Source organism: Gossypium arboreum, chromosome 11 (assembly GCF_025698485.1).
Source record: "Gossypium arboreum isolate Shixiya-1 chromosome 11, ASM2569848v2, whole genome shotgun sequence".
NCBI lineage: Eukaryota > Viridiplantae > Streptophyta > Magnoliopsida > Malvales > Malvaceae > Gossypium > Gossypium arboreum.
This window is the reverse complement of record NC_069080.1, coordinates 55,434,752-55,456,540: the sequence shown is the minus strand read 5'-3', so window position 1 is coordinate 55,456,540 and position 21,789 is coordinate 55,434,752. Positions and strand designations below refer to the sequence as shown.

The 21,789-nt window shown below is 32.0% G+C and overlaps 1 protein-coding gene and 1 long non-coding RNA gene across 2 annotated transcripts; both read left to right on the top strand.

Annotated features, from left to right (window-relative positions):
- The first annotated feature begins 8,937 nt into the window (after positions 1-8,937).
- On the top strand, positions 8,938-11,762 carry LOC108470940 (peroxidase 17-like). Its single transcript, XM_017772470.2, has 3 exons — positions 8,938-9,360; positions 9,473-9,664; positions 11,048-11,762. Exons 1-3 carry the CDS (start codon positions 9,163-9,165, stop codon positions 11,627-11,629), a joined length of 972 nt encoding a protein of 323 aa, XP_017627959.1. The 5' UTR covers positions 8,938-9,162; the 3' UTR covers positions 11,630-11,762.
- Positions 11,763-14,226: 2,464 nt separating this feature from the next.
- Positions 14,227-15,582, top strand: LOC108473279 (uncharacterized). The gene is made up of 2 exons (XR_008273895.1): positions 14,227-14,367; positions 14,840-15,582. It is a non-coding gene; the product is annotated as an uncharacterized LOC108473279 (long non-coding RNA).
- Positions 15,583-21,789: the final 6,207 nt, after the last annotated feature.

Sequence of the window (21,789 nt, the reverse complement as noted above, 5' to 3'; positions counted from 1 at the left end):
TGACAACATTATTTGTATGGTGAAAAGTGCTGAGTATATACCGATCACAAAAGTCTTAAATACTTGATGTCACAAAAAGACTTGAATTTGAGACAGCGAAGATGGTTGGAGTTATTGAAAGATTACGAGCTTGTTATCGATTATCATCCGGGAAAAGCGAATGTGGTTGCCGATGCTTTAAGCAGAAAGTTGTTGTTTGCTTTGAGAGTTATGAACACTCAGTTGAAAATTTCAGATGACGGTTCGATTCTAGCAGAGTTAAGAGCAAGACCGATGTTTTTACAAGAGATTTCTGAAGCTCAAATAAATGATCAAGATTTGCTAGCCAAAAGAAAAAGTGTGAAGTCGACACGGATCGATTTCGTAATCGGTTCGATGGTTGTTTGATGTTTAAAATCGAATTTGTGTAATTGAAAATGATGAGTTGATTCAAAAGATTTTGCATGAAGCACATAATGGTTGTTTAGCGGTTCATCCGGCAAGACGAAGATGTATAATGACTTGAAGAAAATGTCTTGGTGGAGTGGAATGAAAAGAGATATTTCGAGTTTGTATCAATGTGCTTAGTTTGTCAACAAGTGAAAGTGAACACCAAGTACCTTCGGGATTACTCCACCTATTATGGTTCCCTGAATGGAAATGGGATCGGATTACTATGGATTTTATATCGGGGTTGCCGTTAACTCCGTGGAAGAAAAATGCCATCCGGGCAATAGTTGATGATCGACTAAATCACTCATTTTATTCCTAAGACGCATGATTATTCTCTTAATAAGTTGATGAATTGTATATCCAGAGATTGTTAGACTTCATGGGATACCTTTGTCAATCATTTCGGATAAAGATCCGAGGTTTACCTCATGGTTTTGGCAAAAGTTGCAAGAAGCATTAGGTACAAAGTTAAATTTCAAGACCGCCTTTCATCCACAAACCGATGGACAATCGAGAGAGTAATTGATTCTTGAAGACATGCTCGGATGTTGTGTATTGGAATTTCAAGGTAGTTGGGAAAAGTATTTACCGTTGGTAGAATTTGCTTATAATAATAGTTATCGACAAGTTTGAAGATGGCACCTTATGAAGCATTATATGGTCGTAAATGTCGGACGCCATTGTATTGGACTGAACTCAAGGAAAATCGATTTATGGAGTTGATTTAATAAAAGAAACCGAAGAAAAGGTGAAAGTGATTCGAGATTGTTTGAAAGTCGCTTCAGATAGATGTAAATCTTATGCGGATTTGAAACGAAAGGAAATGGAGTTTCAAGTTGGTGATAAGGTATTTTTGAAAGTGTCTCCATGGAAGAAAGTCCTTAGATTTGGACGAAAGGGCAAGTTAAGTCCGTTTTATTGGACCGTATGAAATAATTGAAAAGTTGGACCGGTAGCATATCGGCTAGCGTTACCACCGAATTAGAAAAGATTCATGATGTGTTTCACGTATCTATGTTACGTCGGTATCGCTCGGATCCTTCACATATAATTTCACCGACAGAAATTGAACTGCGACCGTATATGACTTATGAAGAAGAACCGATTAAGATTTTAGCTCGAGAAGTCAAACAACTAAGAAATAAAAGTGTTGCACTTGTAAAAGTGTTGTGGCAAAAGCATGGAGTAGAAGAGACTACATGGGAACCTGAAAAAAACTATGAGAAACCAATACCCACACCTGTTTACCGATAAGATTTTCGAGGACGAAAATCCTTAAAAGAGGGGGAGAGTTGTAATATCCTAAATTAGGGCTTAATCGGAATAGTGGTTTCGTGACCACAAATCCGAGATAGAAATAATTATTTTACAATGGTTTTGATGTTTATGATATGATTGCATGATTGTGTGAAAATTTCGTGATGAAATTCTATGCCTAAAGTGCTTAAATTGAAAGTAGGGACTAAATCGAATAAGTTGCAAAACTTGCATTCTAGAAGTTTTTAGTATGAAATTGTTTTGGAATATTAATGAGGAGGTCTTAAATAGCAATTTGACCAATTTTAAGTTCATGGACAAAATTAGGACATGAAAGGAATTTTTGGAAAGTTTAGTAGTAAGGGTATTTTGGTCATTTAGTTATTAAAATGAATTAAAACAAAATTAAAAGCCAATTTTGTCCATCTTCTTCATTAGGCCGAAATTTCAAGGGTTCTCCATAGCTAGGGTTGTTTCAAGCTTCCAAGCTCCACAAGAAGTGATTCCAAGCCCGCTTTTAATGTTCTTTATGTTTTGGAATCCTAAGCTCGATTAAGCTTATGCTAGCAATAATTCAACCTAGGGTTTATATTTGGAAAAATACCCATAGGTGAAATTTGTGTATTTTGATGTTTTATGATAGAATATGGGGTTTTAAATTATGTTAGACAACTTGTGCTACTCGGTTTTAGTGAAAACGAGTAAAAGGGCTTAATCGGCAAAAATACCTAATAGTCACAAGTATATGTTAGAGAGAGAATTTGATGTTGCCATAGAAGGAAAAGTGATCAGCATGTTATAAAACATAAGAATAAGGAATAAAGTTTAATTCCGAGCCTAGGGAAAAAGTGTAATTATGCAAAAGTTTAGGGCAAAAGTGTAATTTTTTAAAGTTCAGATTAAATGCTGTTTTGATGAATGTATGTATTAAATAAGATTAATTTGGTATTATAGATCAAGAAAACGAGATTCAAGTTGTGATCGAGGAAAAGAAAAGATTGTGGACTAAATTACAAAATCTTTATATTTTGGTACCAAGGTAAGTTCATGTGTAAATAATGTAGCATAAATGTTATTTTTAAGTTATTAATGTTAATTATATGATGTGCTGATTTTTAATCGTGAAATATTATGCTTTGTGGTTAATGTTGAGTAATATGCAAATTATGTTTACTACTTGATAAATATGAATTGCTACCGAGTATCGGTTCCGATATTCCATGGAAGACGGCAAATGTGAGATCGAGGGAAAAGCCCGCTTGAACCTTAGGAATAGATTAGGATACAAGTGACATGTCACTAGGATGGTTGAGCATCCGAACTCGTTGAGTTGAGTCCGAGTTCACTTATGGATGCAAATGTCTGAACTCGTTGAGTTGAGTCCGAGTTCGTGAGATGTAACTAGGCATCCGAACTCGTTGAGTTGAGTTCGAGTTCATTTATGGATGCGAACGCCCGAGCTCGTTGAGTTGAGTCTGAGTTCACTTAGGGGCGGGTTACATGATTTCTTGATTACATATGTGGCACTTATGTGCAAATTATCCATGTATCCGAGTTGTATTCCGATGTGTTCACCGGGTGAAATTTCTAGTTTAATGGAAGAGCACTTAAGATATAAGTGACGTTTTGGGTAAGTGTTGTGAAATGGACACTTTGGACAGGTATGTTCTTAACCCTCGGGTTGAAAATAGATACAACAATGATAAGGTGGTAAGATGATGAATGATGCTTAAAGATGTGATATATGTTTTGGTGGTACCATGCTAAAGTTGTTTGGTATATTTGTATTGTTATGTTACTTGTTATTTACATATGAACTTACTAAGCATTTATGCTTACTCCTTCCTTTTCATTCACTATAGTTTTGAACAAGCCAGCTCGAGAATCGGGACGGGTCGAAGGTTCGATCACACTATCCAAAGGACTTTTATCTTAGTAAATGGTTTGTACAACTACTTAAGTATGGCATGTATAGCAATATACCTATTTTGTGTAAATAATTTTATGATATGGCCATGTTTGGTTGAGAAAATGTTTGATATTGATAAGTCATGGTGATGGCTAATTTAGATCATGTTTGATATCATGGAAGTTTAACAAGTTATCTAGTTCATAAAAATTCATGGAAAGATGAAACTTGCCTTAAAACAGAATATTGCTGCAGCAATGACATGAATTAGAAAAATCACTAAAAATAGTATAAATGGAACTAAATGATGAGTAAGTTATGAAATTGAAGCTTAATTAGTCTATTTTCATATGGATTGAACAAAACAGGAATATAAATTATATTTTATGAGATATTTAAACTTTTACAAAACAGGGCCAGAGTGATTTTTGGATCCCTGTTCTGACTTTAAAAATTTATAATAAATTTTAATAAAATAATTAGAAGTTTTTATTTATATGTACAGATTCCTTATTGAGTCTAGTTTTAATATAAACAAACCTCATAGTCATTGAAATTTTGTATAGAGATATATCTGATTCGTAATACACAGAGGTCAGAGCAGTCGAACCCTGAAATAGGGGATACTTTAATTAATAAACTATACTAATTGACCCAATAAAAAAATTCTAGAAAAAAATTAGTAAATAGATATATGAGTCTAAATTCAGGGAAAATTTACGGATCTTGATTTCGAGTTTTGTAACTCGAGATATGATTTTTCTTGTAACTGTGACGCGAGTAGCTAGAAAGCTGTGAATGTAGAAACAAATGATTTGAAGTTATTAAATTGATAAATTATGTTCGGTAACCCCTCAAGCTTGACTCCGGTGATGGTCTCGGGTGTGGGGGCGTTACAAGTTAGGTGTGAAAGAGTGATTTGGTAATAAATCTGCTTGGGACAGCAGCAGCAACGTGACTTTGGAAAATCACCATAAATTGTGGGAGATGAGTTAGAAGCTGCATAAATTATGTAATTAAAGCTTAATGAGTCTAGCTTCAAATAGAATAAACGAGAACATATTTTGAATTCTGTACAATGAGAAATTTGATTCGTAATGAAGAGTGGTCGGATTAGTCAAATAGTGAAACACGGGAAACTTTAAGAAAAATCTGGTATTGATTGGCCATACCAAAAATTCTGAAAATTTTATGGATAGAAGATATATGAGTCTATTTTCAGGGAAAATTAACAGCACTTGATTTGGAGTTTCGTAGCTCCAGTTATAAATAATTTAGTGACTATTGCTCAGGAAGACAGCTTGCAGTGAAATTATGATTATGTGGTAAACATTGACAAAAATTTGTTAATGAGTTGCTTATTGTTTTCTTATAAGCTTACTATGATCTGTAGGTGTGGTTGGCCGAATATTGTAAGGGGTTAATACGTAGTTTGTATTTGAATAGTTAGATTAACGTGTTAGTAATCCAATTGTAGGCGTTTGTGTGTGGATCTCGTCAAGATATCATCGCAAAGTGTGTAATCGACACCTCTCATAGACTAGATTGGCAAAAGCCAAAAGTCGAAATGCCGAAAAGTCGGTATTTTGGGAATTTTGAGTGTCTGAATGCTCGTAAGATAGTTGGGTTTGTATATTTGGTAATCTAAAGTAATAAACTGCAGACGCATACGATTTCGTACATTTTGATAATTTGGGCTTAATGGGCCAAAGATCGGGTTCATGGGCCAACGGCCCAATTGATAAGTATGCTTGCAGAAGTGTTCGATAGTACGTAAATAGTTAGGATATGCATGAAAACCCTAAAAGCATCTAAATTACTATAATACCCCTATGTATGGAAAATTATGTTATACCCCTAGGTGCAAAATTACCGTTATACCCCTAGGGTTAATTTTGACCAAAAGCATGACGATCCGATTACGTATGATGTATGCCATGATTATATATCTCATTGCTCGGGACATGGGTTATATTATGGAGGAAGCGTCCGGTGGCTATGTCACAATTATCGATCTAGTGGCTCACATATATCTGCTTCCGTGGCTATGCCATGATTATCGATCCGTGGCTCTACCACATATATTCGTTCTAGTGGCTCTGCCACAATATTTGTATCTGGTGACTTCATCACAATATCTGGCAGCCTCGCTGCGATTTCTGTGGTGTGTAGTGGTTGGGTGGGTCGAGTAGTCTCTCCACATGGTGTAAGGCTGGTACGGGGGTGTTATGGATGAATCTGGGTTGGGTTTCGCATAAACATGTAATATCTCGCTCGCTCATTATGGGCCTATGGGCTTTATTCAAATTGCTCGCGGCTAAGGCCAACTTATTCTATTTCGTGGTTTGAGCCGATATAGGCTATGGTTGGGTTAATTTACACCGAGTTTCCCAAACTCACCCCTTTTATTTTCATCCACGCAGTAATCCCCAACCATAGTGGGCTTGGAGTCGTGAGGGAATTTGAGTGGCCACCCGCTCAATGTTTGATTTTCTTCCGTGAACTGGACATCCTTTTATTTACGTTTGAAGTTTTGGGTTTTAAATGTAATAAGGCCGCTTAATTATTTTTGATGGTTTTAATATGTATTACTAAGATAGGTATTACTTATTTTAACTGTTGAAATTGGATAGCTTTAGGGCGCGTTTTCAAAAACAATAATTGATTTCAAAATAACACGACAACAAGCAAAGCTTCCGCAATGAAAGTATTTTCCAAAATTAATCACTTTTCCTAAAAATGACTTAATCAAATCGGTTTCCTAGAAATATCCATGACGTTAAGGTGTGGCAATGGCGATATGCATGTCTAGGATTGGATCCGAAGGGAGCTTGGTACTTAAGCAGTTCGATGGACTCACCACCCCTTTTCCGGTTTCCTACTTGGTGCACAGCTTCCATTCACTTTAACCTATAATGAAATTAAATTTTAAAACACTAAGTAAGTTTTTCTGGATCAACAATATAAAATGTTTTGAACGATTCGATGTGGCATGTCAGATCCGGTCATAACGTCTGGGCCGAGTTTGGGGTGTTACAATCAAATACTAAAAACTAATCAAAATTAAAATCAAATAAAAGCTTAAATCTGAAAGAAGAATAAGGATTTTACGAAATGTTAAGGCCTGTGAAACATGGTGTGCACCTCAACCCTATCAAGTTTACATCCCCTTGCACATGAGGCAAGGTTACAAGTTTAGTCATTGAATTATCTTTCAAGAGAGTTCATATATATAAACACATATCATACTTTGTATTTAACCAATATGGGATTTAAGCCTTTACTTGTCCTTAACAATATTTTCAAGTAGCTTACTTTAAGCGTCAATTTCTCATTTATCACTCAACCATTTTGAGCATATTATATACCGGTGTAAAGGTCTCATGGAGTAAAATATGCAACCATTATTTTATGATTTAACTTTCCACCTATTGAGAATATGCCTCAAAATTCTTATAAAATATAATCTTTTCAAAAAAAATATTGATGTAAGACAAAAATTTTCACATTTTCATAAAAAGTACTTAATAAATAAAAGAAAGCAACACAAAACATATAACAGTTAATGTTAATGTTAATTATCTATAACTTAAAAAAAACATTAACAAAATTAAGACATATTCTTATAATATATAATAGAATTAAAACAACAAAGATGAACACATGATATGGGTGTCGTAATCGCATTTGTAAATTTATATTATTCGACAAAATCATTATTTTATATCATATAATTTATATTGCGTTTAATATTATCCACTATCTCACGCACTTTTAGCCAATTTGTTCGACTTGCCTCTTTTGGTCGTGACAAAGGCTGAAAAGCCCTCTAAATTTTTGACACCATGCAAATGCTTTCTCAACAATCTCATCATTTTTCACCCAATAAATAAAGAAAAGTATCTGCCCTCTCTCTTTAATTCTTTATCTTCAATTTTGTCTAAATGGATTTTTTTTTTCATCCTATTCCGTTATTTAAATATTTTTAATGTTATAAATTAATTGCATACTAATTTAATTGAATATAATAATTTTCTTAACCTTTTCATATATAAAAAGTTTATTTTAATTTGTCATTTAATTTTTCATCTTTTTAATATTTAAACTTATATTATTTATCAAATCACCCTAAAATGAATGAAAAATTTAATATTTGTTAATTTTACTGCATGTAAATTGCCACGTTAACAATTAATTAATTTTTAAAAATATTAAAAATAATTTTTATATATTTTTATACTTTTTAAATAAATATAATAATATTTTTGAATTTTTAAAATTTTAAAAATAATTATTTATTGATGTGGATTCACATGTATATCACGTCGGCAAAGTTAATAAACATTAATTTTTATTTATTTATTTTGGAGTTATTTGACAAACAATATAAGTTTAAAGACTAAAAAATTAAAATAATTAAATAAAAATTAAAATAATTTTTTATAAATTTAAAAGTTCAAATAAATTATTATACCATATTATTGAAAAATTACTGAACGATCAGAATTATTATTTACAATAATTTTATTTTAAAAATATCATTGCATAAATATTTTTATTTTTTCATTCGCATAGTAAATCTACCATAAGAGTAGTTTTAGTTTAGATAACTGAACAAATTTATCAATCCGTTTTTTACTATGGTAATTGCATTATCGCACTTTTCAGTTCATTTTAGTTTAAAAGTAACTCTGATGAAATTAAAATAAATGGTATTACTTTTTGGGTTAGTGGTTGATATATCGGTAAAGTAAATGTATTTTTTATATTTATTTTTAAAATATTTTACTATATTTATAAGATACTCTATTTATAAAATTTAAAATTTTACTAAAAATAGGAAAAATATTTTTTCCAAATTTAATATCTTCTTAAATAGAGAGAATAGTATTGTTTGTCTTATCCATACAAAATCTTTTTGGATTTCAGTTGATATAAACTTATAAAAGAAAAGAATTTGTTAAAAACGCATATAGTTAGTAATTTTAAAAATTAAGAATTTAGTTTATGTATTTTTATTTTAGGAATATAATTTTTTTAATTTTAAAATTTAGGTTAATTATTTTTGTTAATTTCAGGTTAAATATAAAATATTTTTAATTATATAATTATTAAATGAGTAATTTTTATTTTAGAATATCAAAACAATAAATTTAATAAAAAATTAGCATTGGAATTAAATCTTAAAATTAAAAAAAAAGTAAAAGAAACTAAATTGCAAATAGATAAATTAATTTCTTAATTTTGAAAAATACAGAATTATAGGAAAAAGTTTGTAGTAATTTTTCTTTATCATTGTTCTCTGTACATCAAATGATAAAAGAACATCTATTTAAATCTTAAATTCACATCCGTTCCGAATTCCGTCTTTAAACAACTCACATCTCGTATCCCTTGTTAAAAAGATTTATCATATAGAAACCAACCAACACTATCATATCCCACCCATAGCTCCACGATATAATACATTCAACAAGTTTAAGAAGCCATTCAGAAAAACCTAAGTTGGTCTATTAATTTCAGACAAACCCATCCACCCTAGTCCCTCACCTCAAAAAAAAAAAATGTCTCTCTATCCTTCAGTGCTGTTTGTCCTACTAGTGACAATGGCGGCCGCAGAGACTCTCCGACCAGGGTTTTACGCTCAAACATGTCCAGAAGCGGAAGCGATAGTGAGATATGAGATGATGAAGGCCATGATTAGGGAACCGAGAAGCGTTGCCTCCGTCATGCGCTTTCAGTTCCACGATTGTTTCGTTAATGTAAAAAAACCTTTTTTTCACCAAAAAAAAAAAAAAAAAACTACACATATATGTTTTAATACGGCAAGCTACCAATAATTTGTTTGCCTTTCTTCCCCTTTGTGTGTTACAGGGTTGTGATGCTTCTTTGCTGCTAGATGATACGCCAAACATGCTTGGGGAAAAACTAGCTCTTTCCAATATAAATTCGCTAAGATCATTCGAGGTTGTGGATGAGGTGAAGGAAGCCTTGGAGAAGGCTTGTCCGGGCATCGTTTCTTGTGCGGATATCATAATCATGGCCGCCAGAGATGCTGTTGCTCTCGTAACTATTCCTACCTTTCTTATCTTCCTATTTTATTATTCTTAAAAATATACGCAACACTTTTTCTTCTTTTTATTTATATAAAAAGCTATATGTTAAACATTTTGCCAGAAATTCAGCATGAATGGGCGCCTTTTGTCCCAACTTTGTCAACTAGGGCGATTGATAAACTTAAAATATTGCCATAAATTATTATAATCTTAGCCCCATCCAGCTTTTGTAAGAAGAATATTTTTTTCCACTTAATGTTCAAAAAAATAGCAAAGATTAGTGATGTTACAAAAATTAAAACAATAGTAGCATTACTTTTTCCATAAAAAAATAGTAACATTTCTTGCACTTAACGTTTCACAGTCATCAGTTACGAAGTAATTATAGTATTGTAGCTGTTAAGTCCACTTGCTTTTCCCTCTTTTTGCCTTCCCCAATAGCCGTTTTTCATTTTATTTTCTTTAATCTTAAAAAATTTCACGAAAATAAAAGAAAAAAGATTGCATGTGCTGGGTTTACTCATTTGTGGCCCTCCCAGCCCAACAGATCTGGTCCGGCTTGGATACGACTTGTATTTTTTGTTCAATTTGACTTACACTGAATTCTAAAAATTTAATTCTAAAAAGATATTAATATTAATATAGGTTTCTTAAGCCTTAAAATCTTTTAAATTTGGACTACAACTCATGTACATATATATTTAGTAGGGATTTGAACCTCTAGATTATCCTAACTTCTTAATCCTTCTATTTTTGGTTATCAAGTAATTAATTCTACTTAGTGGAGTGAAAAAACCCTTGGAAGTTTGACAGTAGCAGATATTACTAGTTGTGTTTTGTTTTAAGCTAACTTTGTTAGTAACTTTCTAAGCCTTATGCTTTACAATTTAGAGACTTTCGACTTAGGATACGAATCTGATTAAATTAACTCATTTATTATTAAAAAATAATTAAATAAATCTAAATTTAAATTATTTTGTTTGGAATAAAATGTAAATGAAAAATATTAATTTTATATCATTTTAATAGTAAATATTAACTTTGTTTGATTCTTTTAATAGTATATAAATTATATTAATTTGAGAAATATATTGGGTTCTCCATTATGATTTTGTGTAATTCACCTAATGGAGTGGAGGAGTTGGAAATTTTTTTGAGGTCAGAATTAAATTGTATAATTTTACCATTTTAATAGAGTATATATATGATTTTTATAATTTTTGAAGAAATAAATTATTTTTTTAATTTTTAAAGTTAGCATATTTTTACCATTATAATTACTAATTTAAAATTTTATAAATTATAAAAGTGATAAATGAAAATCTTTGGGGACCCCGGCTCCCCCACTGATTTTTCACCGGAACTGATGTGGTTGGAGTGTGAGTTAATGCAGGCAGGGGGACCCGACTGGGTGGTGAGGCTAGGAAGAAAAGATAGCTTGACAGCCAGTCAAGAGGATTCCGACAACATAATGCCAAGCCCAAGAGCTAACGCAACTTCTCTCATCGATCTCTTCACCAAATTCAATCTATCCGTCAAGGATCTGGTAGCCCTCTCAGGCTCACACTCCATTGGAGAAGCAAGGTGTTTCTCAATCATGTTCAGGCTCTACAACCAATCAGGCTCCGGCAAGCCTGACCCTGCCATCGAACCAGGGTTTAGAGAAAAGCTTGACAAGCTTTGCCCACTTGGTGGAGATGAGAATGTGACCGGAGATCTGGATGCAACACCCAAGCTGTTCGATAACCAGTATTTCAAGGACTTGGTTGCAGGGAGAGGGTTTCTGAATTCGGATCAAACCCTGTTCACATTCCCACAGACCAGAGAGTATGTGAAGCTATTTAGCAAGGACGAAAATGAGTTTTTCAAGGCATTCGTAGAAGGAATGTTGAAGATGGGTGAGTTGCAGTCGGGGAAGGGTGGTGAGATAAGAACCAATTGCAGGGTGGTGAATAGTCAGGCTTTGGATGTATAACTGGAATCTTGAAGGAGGTAATTTGATTGTGTACGTGAAGCTGCTATTAATAGATTATAAAATTTCAATGAGAACTGAGATTATTTATGAGGGACATTAATGAAAATGAACTTGAAATAGGGAATTATGCAAATATCAATGACTTCTCTTTAGTGTTTGTGGTTATCGTGAGGGTGCCAACTGTCCACTTTCAAAATTAGAAGGTGTTATGTGTCCTTATATAATATGAAATAAATTAATTTTAATTAAAATTGATATATTCATACTAATTAAAAGAAGTAACAAATAATTTTTCAAACAACATAATAATTTTCGAAAAAGCTTCATAAAATTGTTAAGGCTTTGCATGGTAAGATAAATTGTAATGATAAAAAAAAGTAAAATAAAAAAGATAGAAAATATATATATTTTTTATTTCTTTCCATCCATAGAGTTGAAACAAATGAGAAAAATAAAACTTTTGAAAAATTCCTTACATAAATATTTTATTCTCTTATCTTATCATTTATACTTGAAATGATTTATTTTTTCTCTTTTTATATTACTTTTTCACTTAACTAACTGTATGAAAAAAATTAATATACTTTTGTTTTGGTAGTATTTAAGAAAATAGTTTCACGTGAGAAAATTTTTAAGAGAGTCAAAATAAAATTTTAATTTTTAATAGTCTATATCTTTATTATTTTTAAAAATTAAATTAAACTTTCATAATTTTAAAAGATGAAAATATAATTTTACTTTTACTAATTTAAAATTTTAAAATTTTTAAAATGTTAAAACAACAATTTTTATTGTAAAGGAAACTGGGTCCCATACAGCCCCTCGATTCGTCTCTAATTTCATCTCTCAAACCATACGAAATACGATACAAATTGAACAAGAAAGCAATAAGAAGATTACAGCCTAGGCTCTTCTTTTAGGTTTTTTTTTTTTTTTTCTAGCTAATAGAAACCTCGAAGGGTCGGTTATCTGTTTTGAATGGAAAATGTTACGTGTAGCATTTTCCTTTTGTTGTTTTTATAGACAAGGTTAAGTTAGTGTGGCTTTTTATGGAAGATATCAGGTCCAAATAAATCAAGCTTTGCTGAGCAAGGATCTGCATATTGGATTCCACCACCAACCAGCATTGACAACCTCGATCAAGAGTGCTCAACGATCATCAACGTTAATTCAACTAGAGGCAAACCACCATCCCACCACTTAAATAGCTTACGTCTTGCACTTGCTTTGCTTCCATATTCCCACACAAAAACAACTTGGGAAGCTTTTTACCGGTGCTCACATCTCTATCTCAATGTCTAATATATAATTCCCAAAATGACCTACCACACTCTGTTAATGATCCCAAATTTGGACAAAACATCACTTGATTATATCCAATTGCTTTTAAATATAGGCTAGTCATCCACAAGCACCAGCTGGTTGACATAAACTGTGGAATAAAGATGAATTTTGGTAAATTACTTTTCAATAGTTACTTTACTCATTGAAAAGTGACCTATTAATTAGATTTAGATGTAATTAGACAAGAGTTTAGATAATCATTGTAATTGGTGGGTTCCATTGAATTTAATGTAATTGGAGCACTCAAATTCAATTCTTAGAGAATAGTGAGAATTAGAATAATTATGTAAGTAATTACATTCAAATTTAATTTTTTTAAAATTATTTTATATAAGTTTAAGTTATAAATTTTATCATATAAGTATGAACACATATGAGTATTTGATATGATTATGGCTAAATATTTATTATGTTATAAATCTTAAGAATTTATATTATAAAAATAATTTAGGTGTATTTTATAAAGTTAAAACAAAAATATATATTATTGAAATCCTACTTACTCTTTTTTTAAAGCAAGATTAATCAATGCATTCAAAATGGGGAAAACCAAAAGGAAAACAAATCAAGAGACCCTAAGAAAATACTGCTCACTCCTTTCACATCAATGACACATGTCATTCAAAGAAATGAATAAACATAATTATTTTTTAAATTATGGTAAAAGAGTTTATTATAAAAAAAATTAATTTACATATTATAAAAGTGTTATAATATATTTATTTATAAAAAATTATGGCTAAGAAGTATAAACATAACTTATTTATGTGTCAACGTTATATATTATAAATTTTAATATGCTTATTCGTAAAAAAAAATTACGCACTATCAAGCTTAAGAAGCTTCTAGGGCACCCAACCAGACTTCAATCGATTACAGTTCTTGAGAGAGTTTTGAGTTTTCTTCCTTTTCTTGTAACATCCCGATTTTGGGCCTAATCGGAACAGTGATTTCGGAACCGCAAATCCAAGGTCGGAGAAATTATTTTTGATATTATTTTATGTCTTATAGCATGATTTTATAGATATTTGAAAAGTTTGGTGAATTAATTTTAATAGTTGTATGCTTAATTTCGAAAAAGGGATTAAATCGCATAAAAAGTGAAAATTATATTCTACTAGTCAAAAGTGTTATGTAGCTAAAGAAATTAAATGTGGAGTTCCTTATTGAGTAAATAGACCATTAATAATGAGTGGTGGATGTACATGGAGACAAAAAAATTAAAATGGTTAAAGTTGGTGGCTTTAGGTGACTTAATAGGTAGAATAATAGTAAAATAAAAAGAAAATCTATCATCTTTTTACTTCTCTTTCTTCTCTTTCTTCTCCACCGATTCTTACCCAAGGAAATGGCCATGGAAGCTTGAAAATTTCAGCAGCTTCTAACCCTCACATGTAAGTGATTTTGATGCTCATTTTTTATAATTTTTATATTTTTGGAACCTTTGTAGCCTAATCTAGCTAACGAGGGGACAATTTTGCAAAATGGTTGAAACTCTAGGGTTTTTTCATGAGAATATTCATGTTGTTTGCTGTATTTTTATGGAAGAAAATGAATATTGGTGGTTAAATAAACAACTTTTGTTAAATGATTTTTATGAAAACACCTAAAATGGGCCATTTTGTAAAAGTTGTAAAATAGGTCGTAAATGTGTGAAATAATGGAAAATGTGGACTGCCCTAAGCATGAAAAAAGTTCGGCTATGCATGGGTAGTAAAGAAATTGAACACATTTCATTTTACGAGCCTAGGGGCAAAAGTGTAAATATGACAAAGTATAGGGGTAAAAATATAATTTTACCAAAAATGTGAAATTGGGATAATTTGAGTAGCATGTTGAATAAATAAATTAAATATGTTGTTATAGATCAAGGAAGATGAAATTCGGAATTTGATCGGGAGAAAAGCAAGATAATAGAGTAATTGACTTATTTCATCGTTTCATACTGAGGTAAGTTCGTATGTTAATAAGCATTAAATTTGATATGTTTAAATGTTTAATTGATATCATGTATTATTTCGTATGTTATTATTGGATCATGAATAATATAAAAATACGAGATCGTATTGAAAGATCAAATTAAGAGAAATGCAGGGTTGAGCATGATCGAGTTACAACATGTTTTGAATTGACGGTAAAGACCATGGTTGGACCATGTCAATACGTGTAACTACGTAAGACCATGTTTGGGACATGGAATCAGCATTGTTATGTGAGCCAGTGTAAGACCATGTCTGGGACATGGCATCGGCATCATTATGTAAGCCAGTATAAAACCATGTCTGGGACATGGCATCAACATAGTTATGTGAGCCAGTGTAAGACCATGTCTAGGACATGGCATTGGCATGAGGCATCGTGTAAGACCATAGCTAGGCTATTAGCATCGATATGAGATTTCCATGTAAGACCATGTCTGGGACATGGAATTGGCACAATACATCATGTACAAGTTTTCCCGAGTATCCTTGGTATCCCAAGAGGTTCAACGGGTAAATCCAAAGATTTTGTCAAATAAATGACAATGTATGATCATGTTGAAAGGGTACAGGTATGTACGCAAAATTCATAAGTAATAAATTCGATGTATATGGGACATTTGGTAATAATGTAAATGAGTAAGTCCTACCTATGAAAATTATCTTGTGATGACCTTGTGATTATAAGTCTATGTATAAATAGGTGGTAAATTTGATTGATGATCATGTGTGAGGCTTTTAGGCCAAATTAAATTGAGACATGATAAGTTTAAGTTTTATTGTTGATGTATAGGTTAAATTGGCCAATGAATGGCATGTAAATATTTGATAATGACTAGCTATTAGAATGGCTAATTAAGGATATGCTTTGGTGTTATGTATGATTAAATGATGTTAATACAAAGAAATCATGAAAGAGTAAAGTTAGCAGTAAAATAGTTTTGGATAGGAGCAATTGTATAACTTTGAAAAATCACCAAAAATTATGGAAATTGAAATAGAGGTTGAATAAGATATGAAATTAAATCTTATTGAGTCTAGTTTCACATAGAAGAAACAGCGTAAGCAAAAAAATTTGATATTATGAAATGTTTAAATTTTTGTGGGATGGGGTCAGGATGAATTCGGAATCCCTTGTTCTGACTTTGAAAAATCATTAAAAATAGTATAAAAATAATTATGAGTTATAATTTATATTTTTTAAATTATTAATGAATCTATTTTCAAAAAAATTAAATGAGAATATCATCTGAGTCCTGTACGAGGTGATAATTAATTTTTAGTGAAGAAGGGTTGAAACTATCAGACAGTAGAACAGGGACGACTTTAAAGAATAAACTGTACTTAGTGGCTGAACCAAAAATTCTGGAAATTTTATGGTAAGGAGATATGTGAGTCTAGTTTTAGAAAAAATTATTGGAACTTAATTTAGAGTTCTATATCTCAAGATATAAATAATTTAGTGACTATAACTCTCATAGACAACTTGATATGAACATAAGTGAATAGTGGAAATTTTTTGCAATTATGATTGCATTATCTTGAGAACATATTATGAGGATTGTTAAAAGCATGTTAATAAATTATTTATTATTTATATACCTACTTACTAAGCTATATGCTTACTCTCTCTTCCTTTCCTTTCTTCCTATAGTGTCATAGATGCTTGCTCGAGTTGGAGGTCGTCGGAGATCCTATCACCCTCACAAGCTATTGATGGGTATTGTAACACCCCCTAACCTCAAACCATCACTAGAATAGGGTTACGAGGCATTACCAGACATATACACTAGCATTTATACAAAACCGAACCATAAATTTTACATTCCAAATCAATTCTTTTCAAATTTCATCATAAAGTCCCTAATATGGGCCTACGGGGCCCAATACATGTTTTAGAAGTGGTTCGAGACTAAACTAGCAACTTTGGAACTTTTTCCTTGAAGATAGGGGCACACGCCCGTGTGGCCTGGGACATGGCCGTGTGGCCAGCCTTTGGGGTTCCCATGGCCGTGGGGCCAGGCCGTAGGTAGATCTGACTTGCACACACGGCCGTGGGAATAGCCCGTGTGGCATAAACAGAGAGCCACACGGCCTGAGCACATGCCCATGTGACTTGGCCGTGTAAAAACATGATTTTTAACCTTTTTAAAGCTATTTTCACATGCTAAACACAACTAATTCACACCCAAACATTTACTAATAGTTCTTAAATCAAATATCATTCATTATGCCATTCAAACTTAGCAAATATTCATTCATTTACTTCAATACCTCTTAAGGATTATGTACCACAATTCATATCAAAATTATACTACATTATCATACTAGTCAAACTCATGTAAGTTTAACTTCCAAAATATGCATATTTCATACCATGCTTCAACAACTTTCATAATTATTCACTATCATGTACAAATTAACACCTTAACAACCTAGGTACATGCCATTTTACCAAAAGAAAGGTACTTCACCACTTTGAGTTCGGGATTGGCTTGGATGCTGAGTCCTTAGCTTTCTTTCGTACCTAGTCTTGTGCACGGAAACATACCGTACGCTGAGTATACACTCAGTGGTATTTCTATAAACTAATACTTAAAACAATAATAAACCATGTATATACATTGTAACTTAAAGCCTTATACATTCATTTCATAACTCTTTCATGTAGTTAAGCAATTCATATATATGTATATATTTATATATTTCTTATCACTCAATATCTTTCAGCCTTGTATACCAGTCACAGTCACATAATCAATAGTAAACAGTCTTCAGTACTTTCATTTACCCCTATTAACATAATTCGGACCTAAATAGATATGCGGATCCAACCTACACACCTGGGATAATATAAAGTGTTTCATCGGCCGAAACCGAAATACACCGTAGGGTAACAAAGAATAAAGAATAAAGAATGATCATAGTCAGTGCACGAAGTACCTCTTGAAACTAATCCGAACAGTCCACATGAGTCGACACATATAGTGTCTCATCGACACACAATGTAATACCCTGAACACTTCCAATCCTAGGGCATGCCAATTGTATCCGACTAGCCCGACACTGTTAATAGGGTATTCAAATCGTTTCATTTCAATACATAAGTAGTAATAGTTTCCATCATATCATTCATTATACATTCTAACTAGAGGTATGCATGGGCCGGGCCGGGCCGGGTTTGGGCCTGACCAACTAAAAAATTAGGCCCGTTTGCTAGGCCTAAGCCCAGCCTGGGCCGAAAAATGGGCCTAAAATTTTGCCCAAGCCCGGCCCGAATAAAAATGTTAAAACTCAAGCCCGACTGCCGCCCATATTAATTTTTATATTATTTTTATATAATTTTAAAATATATATAAACCATCAAAATACTAAAAATCAAAATAAATTTTCTCAAAAATTGAAAATAAATTTTAAAAATATGTATACTTAAATAACACTAAAATAAATGCAATTTAACAAGCAAATGCCTCTAAAATAATAAAAAAATTAGCAAATGCCTTTAAAATAATAAAAATTTAACAATAAAATAAGTTTTATATAATATCTAAACAATAACAACAAAATAGTAGCAACACAATATTAAAATAGTAGCAAAATAGGAGAAAATAATAAGAAAATAATATTAAAAAATAGTTTTTTTCATTTAGTAAATTTGGACAGGGCCGGGCCAGGCTCGGGCCAAAATGCCTTACACGAGGCCCGACCCATTTTTTAAACGGGCCTTACTTTTTTTTTCAAGCCCATTTTTCGGGCCTATATTTTTGCCCAAACCCTCCTACATTTCAGGCGGGCCTTCGGGCCAGGCCGGTCCTCCCGGCCCATGCACACCTCTAATTCTAACTATTAAAATAACAATTACATTGTATTAAATCATTAAGCATAGTTTATAGAAATACAAACCGTAATTCTCGAGTTTACTCGATATCCTCGTTCACTTTCTCCTTCCCATTTTTTGACGATGTTTCTGGCGCTACGTTGGCTACGAGAAATTAAACAATTTAAAAATTATCAACATACTATATCACCTTACACATTTCAATTTCTACACAACTTTTGCTTAAATTCCAATTTAGTCCTATCACCATAACCATTCTTTTCTTCAAAATAAATTCTATATTTTCATTCAATTATCACTTTAAACCATTCCAACTCTTAAATTTTTCAGCATAAAACATTAATTCTACAATATAAACAATTTAGTTCCTATTATAACAAAACTTATATCTATCTTTACAATTTAATCCTTCTCCCACTTCTAACTTGAATTTCTATCAATTAAACCAATAATTCTTCCATTCACTCAACTTAATCAACACCTAAAAATTCAATAACTTTCTAAATTTCAACAAAATTCAAATAGTATTTCTTCTTAAGATTTCATAGACACCAAAATTACAAGAAAAGAGATTAAATTGACTTACCATTTAAAGCTTAAACCTTAAAACCCTATTTTTCCTTTCTTTTTCTTTCCATTTTTCTTTCTTTCTTTCCCTGTTCTGTTCGTGCCCTTCTTTTCCCTTTTTCTTTATGTTTTTTTATTTCTTTTATTTATTCTAACTATTATATTATATCATTATTATTATTATTATATTTTAAATTATAATTATTATTTCTTAAATATTAAGTAAATACATATATATTCATACATTTGTACCAATTAAAATTATACACATGTATTTATACTTACCACACATTTGTCACATAAGACTTATTTGCTAATTTATTTCTTTGACTTTTCTATAGTTAATAATTAAACTTTCACACTTTATTCAATTTAACCCATATACTTAATTAACCCTAATTAAGCTAAATTTACTTAATTAAAATCTAATTAACCTTTCACTTAACTTCGTAAATATTTATTCTAATTTTCAGAATCGAAGACCCAAAAACTCACTTTTCCAATGGCCTTAAAATTTGGGTTGTTACAGGTATCAATGATTTTCTAGCATATTAAGTGTATGACATGTATAGGGATTTGGTTATTGTGTACATGATATTATGAGTTGGCCTAGAATATTGGCCTATGCTAATTGAAAGTCATTGTTGTATAAGGCCATTTAATGTGGCCAATATTTGCTATGTTATAAGTCTATGATGAAGCATTACATGGATGTGCATGCTTGTTTTGGTTGGATGAGTGAATGTGTGATAATTATGTGTGGAAAATACTAAATGTGAATGGTTGAGTAAGTTACATGTTATAATTAGTTAAGTGTGTGTGTGGTTGTGCATGTTGAATGTGATTTATAAATAGTGTGTGAATGTCATGCTGTGGTTATTGGGATGCCTAAAAATGTCATGTTGTGTGTTGATAAACTTAGTATGGGTGTACAAGTGTTTTTGGATGGAAAAAGGTTTGGTAAATAGCCTAACCATCATCCACACGGATAGCCACACGACCTAGAACACGGGCGTGTGACATGGCCTTGTGACCCTAAATGGGTGATGACGTCATAAATAGAGAGTTACACGAGTGAAGGACATGGGCGAGTCCTGAACCAGACGGGTGTGTGTGACCACACGGTTTGCCCACATGGGCATGTTACTCTCCAAAATATGAAAATTTTCTTAGTGTCTCAAAAGTTTCGAAAGTTCTCGGTTTAGTCCTTAACTACATCCAATGTATGTTTTGGGCCTTGTAGGCCCATATAAGGGACTTTAAGATAGAAATTGAAAATTTTTAAATTTGAACGAAATTTTATAACCTAGAAATGTTTGTATGCATGCGTTTGAGTCCAGTAATTCCTTGTACCCTATTCTGGCAACGGACGTGGGTAAGGGGTGTTACGTTTCTGATCTCTCCATCTTCTTCGACATCTCTATTCAACTTTAACCATTTCTCTAAAGGGAACTTAGTCCAACGTTCTTCCCCATCTTTGGTCATTTTCCAGCAAGAACACATCATATACAAGCACTTCACTTCTCAGGTAAAAATGTTCCCCTTTTTTCAAACCTTTTGTGGCTAATGCATGTGCTACCTTATTTGCCATTCTTCGAGTATGTTTAAACCATATCTGAAAATCTTTTTCAATTTTTGAATATCCCTTATGTATGCACCTATTTTTGATCTGTCCAACCCATTATTTTGACTTTTCCTAATAATTGACAGTGCATCCCCTTTAACTTTCACCACCAATAAACTCATTTCCAAGCTCATTTGAACCGTTTGAACACATGTGAGAGCTTTCATGACAAACACCGAAGGTATGTTATTGTTTAGCACCATTTTGGACCCTAGAATCCCTCTATTTGAATCTCTTATCACAATCCCTGAACATGATCTTCTTTCTTGTTTGTTAAAAGCAACATCAAAATTTATTTTGAGATTCAACCGCTCTAGTATTCTCCATCACTTAATCCCTGATCCACTACTAGATAACTTTTTCCCTATCCTATCCAATTCTCATATGTAATTCATAATTCAATCTACTATTGCTTGTCCTAATTTTCATTTTCCTTCATTCAGTAACTTGTTCTTTTCTATCCAAATTACCCACAAGGCACAACAAAAAAGTTGACATTGGTTAGAAGAATTTTCTTCAAATATCCAGGTAAAGCATTCCATACATTTTGAATTTGTCATCGATTATGGCCAAACAAAATTCAATTTATGCCAAATTGTAACACCTCTAACCCGTATCTGTCGCCGGAATAGGTTTACGGAGCATTATTGGAGTTTACGTTTAAAACTAACAAAATTTTAAACAGTTTAATTCATAACATCAATCATAGCAAAACCAATCAATGACATACATATTGTGACATACATATTGTCCCTTATACCTCTCGAGGCCCTAAAAACACATTAGAAACAAGTCGAGACTAAATCGA

Excerpts from the sequence above, each read along its gene's own strand:
- LOC108470940 (XM_017772470.2), top strand. The coding sequence starts at position 9,163 with ATGTCTCTCTATCCTTCAGTGCTGTTTGTCCTACTAGTGACAATGGCG. Across the intron at positions 9,361-9,472 it reads TCCACGATTGTTTCGTTAAT|GGTTGTGATGCTTCTTTGCT; the intron begins GTAAAAAAACCT and ends TGTGTGTTACAG. Across the intron at positions 9,665-11,047 it reads CCAGAGATGCTGTTGCTCTC|GCAGGGGGACCCGACTGGGT; the intron begins GTAACTATTCCT and ends GAGTTAATGCAG.